This window comes from Scylla paramamosain, chromosome 35 (assembly GCF_035594125.1).
Source record: "Scylla paramamosain isolate STU-SP2022 chromosome 35, ASM3559412v1, whole genome shotgun sequence".
NCBI classification, from domain to species: Eukaryota; Metazoa; Arthropoda; class Malacostraca; order Decapoda; family Portunidae; genus Scylla; species Scylla paramamosain.
Window position 1 is genome coordinate 8,192,873 of NC_087185.1, and position 7,128 is coordinate 8,200,000.

General features: G+C 38.7%; 1 protein-coding gene across 4 annotated transcripts in view; it reads right to left on the reverse strand.

The window, feature by feature from the left end:
* The window catches only part of LOC135090632 (proton-coupled zinc antiporter SLC30A2-like), a 35,783-nt gene that overhangs the window by 5,775 nt on the left and 22,880 nt on the right, over positions 1 to 7,128 (reverse strand). The window contains exon 1 of one of the 4 annotated variants that reach the window (XM_063987571.1): positions 459 to 1,512. The exons of 2 other annotated variants lie outside the window; for them this stretch is intronic. In XM_063987571.1, coding sequence (XP_063843641.1) covers positions 459 to 809 — 351 coding nt within the window. In that variant the 5' untranslated portion in view covers positions 810 to 1,512. Of the gene's footprint in view, positions 1 to 458; positions 1,513 to 7,128 lie in introns of those variants that run through there. One more of the 4 variants, XM_063987570.1, reaches the window with a different exon arrangement.

Here is a 7,128-nt window from a genome sequence, read left to right on the forward strand (position 1 = left end):
CCAGAACTTCCTTATCAGTGCAGAATTGTTGCAAGTAGTTTGTCAGCCTGAAATTATCCTCAGCAGAATTTGATGGAGGATGGTACACAAGTATTATATAACAATTAAAAGACACTAGGTGTCCTGTGTGAAGATTTAGGCAATTGCTGCCCAAGGAAATAAAGGAGGTTGTTCAAACATCTCCAACGTCAGTGCAGACAGATGGATGATAACCATGTATAGGAAGAAAGGAGTCAGGAATAATAGGAAGGAGCCAGAATTCTGTAATGGCCATGATCTATGATTTCTGGTTAAATTCATCCTTAGTTTACAACCTTCTTAACATAAATTAATCTCACAAAGCCTTGCAAACTCCTCTCACAGCCTCACCCACCCCTCACAGCCCCTTGAACACCCCTACAACAACCCTAACTCCACCCCACTCTCCCACCTAACCCCCCCCCCAGCCCAACACTTACACGCAGGAGGGGGACGTCATCGTCATCAACCACTGGTGTCCCGTTGGTACACACATGGGTAGGGTCCGTAAGTACTTCGCCGCGTCTGTTAGTCCTCTCAACACTAGAAATACTAATACTATCGAGGCCGCTTGAAATATAGGAGCTGGAGAGGAAGGAGGCGGAAATTGTGCGACATCTTGTACAAAATGTCGGCTTTACGTCCTCCATTTGCTCGTCCAGGATGCTGAGATGCGGAGTTATGGCCTCCAGTATCTCGTCATCCAGCACTCCTTCGGTCATGACACCATTAAAGGCCCCAGTAGGCTCCAAGACAGAGTTGGAATCAAGCCCTGTTATCTTCGGGTCCATGTTTACCCCGCCACCTGACTATAAGTGACGCAATCATTAGAAAGTCATCATACGTCTCCCGATCCTCCATTGTCGATGCTCTTATGTTTAAAAAATTCCATTGCATTATCATCAAAATCTCATTTCAAAATATTTAACTAATCATACCGTAAATATTTAATCAAGAAATACGTGCTTTGTACTTTATCTTGCCTCGTGACTTATGGAACTCTGAGATAAGATGATATGAGAAGACAAAAGCGTGCGCATCACTCATGGCTTCACGGCGTCAGTTATCATTTCTCGAAACAAAAATTAGACTATTGAGCTATTTTCTCACCAATACAACATCTTTCAAGCGATAACACGACATGGTGAAGATTTTACAAAAGAGACTGACGCTGATGAAATAGAATCCAAGTAGAGAGTAGTGTCGATCGTCATTTGTCTAAGAAGTCACGGTCATGTTTTTCTCTCGTCCTTATGGCGCTTCTTCCTCTTGTGCTTTAATCGATAATAACACTACACACCGCTGAAATACACACATCACGCTTCACGCCTCCCCTGAAATCACAAAGAAGCCTCTCTGAGCTGGTAAATTGGTGAGATAACGGGAGATAAGGAAGAAAAGTACGCGAGGAGGCAGTAGGGAACCACAACAACCTCCATATTGAATTAAAGGCTTGCACACGGCACTCAAGGTAAGGCTGTCGCGGGTCTTTCGGATTTTACAAGATAATTAACATCCCTACTTTTGTGACATGCCAACCGAGGGTGTCACAAGGTCATTATGGTTGTGTAGATGGCAGAACGTGGCGGTGGCTCAAGAGAAAAGTGTATATTTGGGGATATTGTTGGTCAGACACACAGACAGACGTAAAACAGAGGCGGTGTTGATGCTTGGGGTGGGATTTTAAGGCCTTTGGCTCCACTGACGAGGGTTGTATAGGTACTGTATAGTTAATGTTAGTGTTTTTATAGGTCACAGGGATGCTAGTGTCACATGTTCTGGGATATATGTATGTCTGACTCATGTATTTAATTATGCATGTTCGATTCTTCCGGTTCGATCAGGTGTTCTCCAGATTTAAGTAACAGAAGCCATGCTGTTAAGTACTCTACAAATAACTCCTTTCTAGTCCAATTAACTTCCTTTTCAGTTTTAATTTTTTGTTTATTCTCCCTTTCATCTCGTGATTTTTTCGTTTCACTGCCGGTAACTGAGATAGACAATGTGCGTGAGGGATTACAGGGGTAAGAATGATGAGTCAGTGGCTGTTGTGTTGTGGTTGTGAGCCTGTTGTTGTTGTGGTTCTCGTAGCAACATTCCCACGTGGGGGCTCAGTAAGATGCCTCAGCCGTACTCTTTCCTTCCCTTCTCATCCTTGTCAGTAATTTTCCACATAAAACTGGAATATCGTATAGTTTAATACTGTATTATATTTCAACCCCTTTCTTCTTTAACTTCTTTCTTGTACATACTTTCTTCAGTTCATTCTTTTATTTTCTGTTTTACAATATACCGGGTAACCTCAGTCAGTTACCACATAGTAAATTTCCACAGGTATTTTCCACAGAGGTTCATGTCCCCGAGCTAATAACGTTAAAATAGTTGCGTGTTGTATACAGTTAAGGGAATTACAAATAGCTGTAGAAAGTTAGTTACGTGGGTTTACTAGCGGTCGCTGCTTTTGGGTATTTAGAGAGCCAATCCGTAGAGAGGAGAGTGAAAATCAATGTTAGATTCCGAGATCCCGTTAGTGGTGTCCCCGTCCCTCCCCCCCACTCTCTCTCTCTCTCTCTCTCTCTCTCTCTCTCTCTCTCTCTCTCTCTCTCTCTCTCTCTCTCTCTCTCTCTCTGTGCTATTCGCTTATCCAAATATTAACAAAACGTAGTAACATCGTAATTATTCTAGATCAGATGAGAAACACGTGGTTGATTCAGAGCTTTACTCCTGGTATCTTATCATTGCCCCCCGCTCTCTCTCTCTCTCTCTCTCTCTCTCTCTCTCTCTCTCTCTCTCTCTCTCTCTCTCTCTCTCTCTCTCAGTGCATGTAAGTTTAAATGTACTTCCTAGTTCAGCTGTGCTTAACTAAGTCACCAAGGGCATTGTATAATTGGATGTAGAATGATTTGGTGCACACACGATTAAGGCCATCATTGGCTTTCAGCCCTCGTTCATTGTGTATTAATAGATGAGTGCCACGTGGAGGAGGAGCAGCAGCAGTAGGAGATGGAGGAGGAGGAGGAGGAGGTAGTGGTGGTAGTGGTGGTGGAAGAGGAGGAAGAGGAAGGGGAAGAAAGGAAATAGAAGATGAGAAGTTGGTGTTAATGATGCTGGTGATGGTGAAAATAATATAAATGATGATGATAATGATGATGATGATGATGATAATAATAATAATAATAATAATAATAATAATAATAATAATAATAATAATAATAATAATAATATAAGAAGAAGAAAAAGAGGAAGAGTCACCGAACAAACAATAATCATCTGTAGAAAAAAAAATAACAATAATAAACGCAGGAACTATTTGCGTTCACATAACAACGCAAAATATTTACAGCTCGCGTCTCCCACCTGACCTGTTACCTGTTTGGCTGCCCGTCTGTCTGCTTGTCCACTTTAAATACTGTTCAATAAGTCAGGATGTGCGGGGGTGGCAGTGAGGGGTAGGGGCACTTAGGAGGAGCGGGCGAGGGTGGTGAGGGAGGGGTGGTCCTTGTAAGGAGTTCGTTTCCTCAACCTACTTGGAGCTGCCCCAAAGTACAAGCAGAGAGTGAGTGTTCGTGCTAAATTTGGAGTATTTCCCGCCTTCCTGCCTCGCCATTAATAAAGGGAGTTCGCGGCTAGATGAACACTGGATATTGGAAGTGTGTGTGCATGCTGGTTAAGTATTTAGTGTTTTGCATTGGTTATTCTGTTTTATTTCTTTAACACGTCCCTGTTTTTGGACTTTTTTTATTGATACTGTTATTAATTTATTCGTCTAGTTATTTGTTTACTTACTTGTCTATTTATTTATTTATTTGTTTATTTATTCGTTTGTTGACTGCTTTACGTATTTATCTATGTGGGCAGATATTGTGGTGCAGTCATTTATTTGTTTCACTCGCCACGTTTTGACTGATGCTTTGCACCGTTTATCTCGTCTTTTATGAAATACGTTCTTGTCCCTGTTTTTTGAGTTGGACACGTGTGGGTTATGATTTAGTGGTTTCACTCGCTACGTTTACGTGAATCACCACTAGCATATATGGCATTGACTGCACGCGCGGACACTAGTTGAGAAGGAAGCAGCGCAAGAGACAACAGTGAGAGGAAGTACAGGAACACTGTTAATAAGGACCTGAGGGAACATTCATTCACATCTGGCGGTAAATAATTGGAATTGCTGGTATCATTGGTAGGGACAAAAATAGCTCGAAGTGTGTCTAAAGTTTTCACTATATTAAGAACTGACGGTATCATTGGTAAAGACACGTATAGTTCGATGGTATATAACTAGAAAAAAAAATACGGATATCATAGGGATAGTATGTATAATTTGAAGAGGACCTGAGTTTCCGAGAAAAAGAAAAACTGTTATAAGGAAAAATGATATTCAGTTCACGCGTGTTTAAATTAGTGAAGAGCTGTTAAAGTTTAGAAGTCTACGGTTTAACTGCGGTAATTTAAGGTGGTTTTGATTTTTCTTAACGAGGCGACGCTTTGCCGTTATTCATTTGTGACTGCGCACGATTATTTATTTATTCTTTCATTTATCTATTTGTTTATTTTTATTAGTTTACCCGTTTTACTTTGTTGTACGGTTGTAAAATGATTATATATTTGGCAGGCATTGTGACCCCCCCCCCCCCTCTCTCTCTCTCTCTCTCTCTCTCTCTCTCTCTCTCTCCTTCTCTCTCTCTCTCTCCTCCTCTCTCTCTCGTCTCTCATCTCTCTTATTATCATGCAGTTGAGTAATGTTATAATTCTCTTCAACGTCTATTCTTAATTTGAGAGGTCGTTAGTTGATGTCTGTCGGTTTTTAAGTCATTAATCATTGTAACACCTGAGAATTGATGATGCGTGCAGTTCCTTCCCCTAATGGAGTTATATATGCAATACGAGTTTTAGTGTTAAGTCTTAAATTTCTCATTTCAGTTCGGTGTACATGTGTGAAGAGTGATGGTTATGTGTCTAGCTGTAATTATTGGAATTCGGTATTTATATATATATATATTTATATATAGATATATATATATATATATATATATATATATATATATATATATATATATATATATATATATATAATATATATATATATATATATACACACACACACACACACACACACACACACACACACACACACACACACACACACACACATATATTCATTTTTTAGATTAATTTCTTCCATTCTTCCTTTCCCTTCTTCTTCTCTTCTCTTTCTTTCTTTCTTTCTTTCTTTCTTTCTTTCTTTCTTTCTTTCTTTCTTTCTTTTCTTTCTTTCTTTCTTTCTGCCTGCCTGCCTGCCTGCCTGCCTGCCTGCCTGCCTTCTTTTCCTTCTTGCCTTCCCTCCTTCTTTCCTTCCTTCGTCCTCACCTTCCTGTGTTTCTCTTTTGCTTCACTTCGATACACATGTTTGAGTAATGATATATTCGCTTGGCTACGTGTGAGTTATTTACGAAGCCTGCTCAGTTTCTCTTCATGCATCGGGTATAAAGATTCTGCAGCGATATTTGAATTACGCGGGAACGTTTAGGAGACACGTTTGCAAAGATGGTTTTGTGGTCTTGTTAACTTTATTAATAGATCGTATTTCTCTTGATTGTTTTGTCTTGTTACCTTCGAAAATATGTTGTTTTATTATTTTTGTAGTTAGTTAGCGAGTGAGTGAATGAGCGAGTGATTTAAATCGTTAATAATATTTTAGTTTATTGGTATGGTTCGTTAATTCTTTGTTCGGGATTTATTTGCATATTTATTTATTCATTTATGAGTTTTATTTATTTGTTCGTTTACTCCTTATTTTTTCGTATTTTTATTCAACAAATTTAACGTTTAGATGAACGAGACTTATTTTCCTTTCCCTCCCACTTGTTGTTGTAAATGATTCATATGATAACACATTTTCCAGATAGTTGTGGAGTTTCCTTAAATTTTAGTGATAGTGTTCCAGTTGGTTTAATTCGGAAAATTGGTTAGTTTCGTATGTATTTCTAAAGTTCTGATTTTTTTTTTTCTCTATATATTTATTTATTTTACTTTTTCCTCGTATATATTACTAAAATTCCGAATATTTTTTCTTAATGCGGTTTACTTTTTTGTTTATTTATTTACTTATTTTTTCTAATTTTTCTCATTGTATGTGTAAATGATAAGCAGTAATTTGCATCTTGTTCTCCATCCTGCTGTTAATTTCATAACCTCAGAAGCACGTGACTCAGAACACACGACTTCCCCAGTGCCCCGTTGTGACATAAAAAAAAAAAAAGTGACATCTAGCGGACTCTGTTTAGGGAAATGTTGGCAGTTTTAGAACATTTTCCGTGTAGTGTGTGCTTATGTAAGATGCTTAGCGCGCTCTCTCTCTCTCTCTCTCTCTCTCTCTCTCTCTCTCTCTCTCTCTCTCTCTCTCTCTCTCTCGTGCGTGTTATATCGCAAAATTATGAGTGAATTAAACTGAAATGCATTAAAATAAAGTTAAAATAATAATAATTGCATATTGACATGAAAGAGGTATGTGACGACAGAGAGAGAGAGAGAGAGAGAGAGAGAGAGAGAGAGAGAGAGAGAGAGAGAGAGAGAGAGAGAGAGAACACAGTGCTCATTCGTCGTGTACAGCTTCGGAGTACAACACCTCTATCGGAAATGTACGATAGTGATAGCATTTCCTTTTTACATTGCCTGTGTTAAGATTAGTGTGACATATTGTGGGTGACGTGTTTGTGGACGGGGTTTCCAGTGATGGTAAGACTGTGCGTTGCTGTTATTAGTAGTCGATAATATTTGCCTTTACAATGGTTCCTATGGCCAGTGTTGTGAATCCTCTTCCTGAAAACCTTAAACAATATTCTCAGTTTGGTCTTCTCCAAATTACATTCAATAAGTTTCACTGGATGTAATAGGTTTTTTAAGGGAACTTTTATGTTTATAGTGATGGTTTAACATGATTAGGGTTGTCATGGATGTTATTTTTATTAATACGTATAGTGAGTTTAACACGTAATCAGGGCTTTGAATGATGTTTTTTTAGTTTTCAAGGATTTTTTTTTTAATGATTTTAGGAATTGTTTAACATATAATCAGTGTTTTCAAAGGTGTTTTTATGTTTCTTGTCAT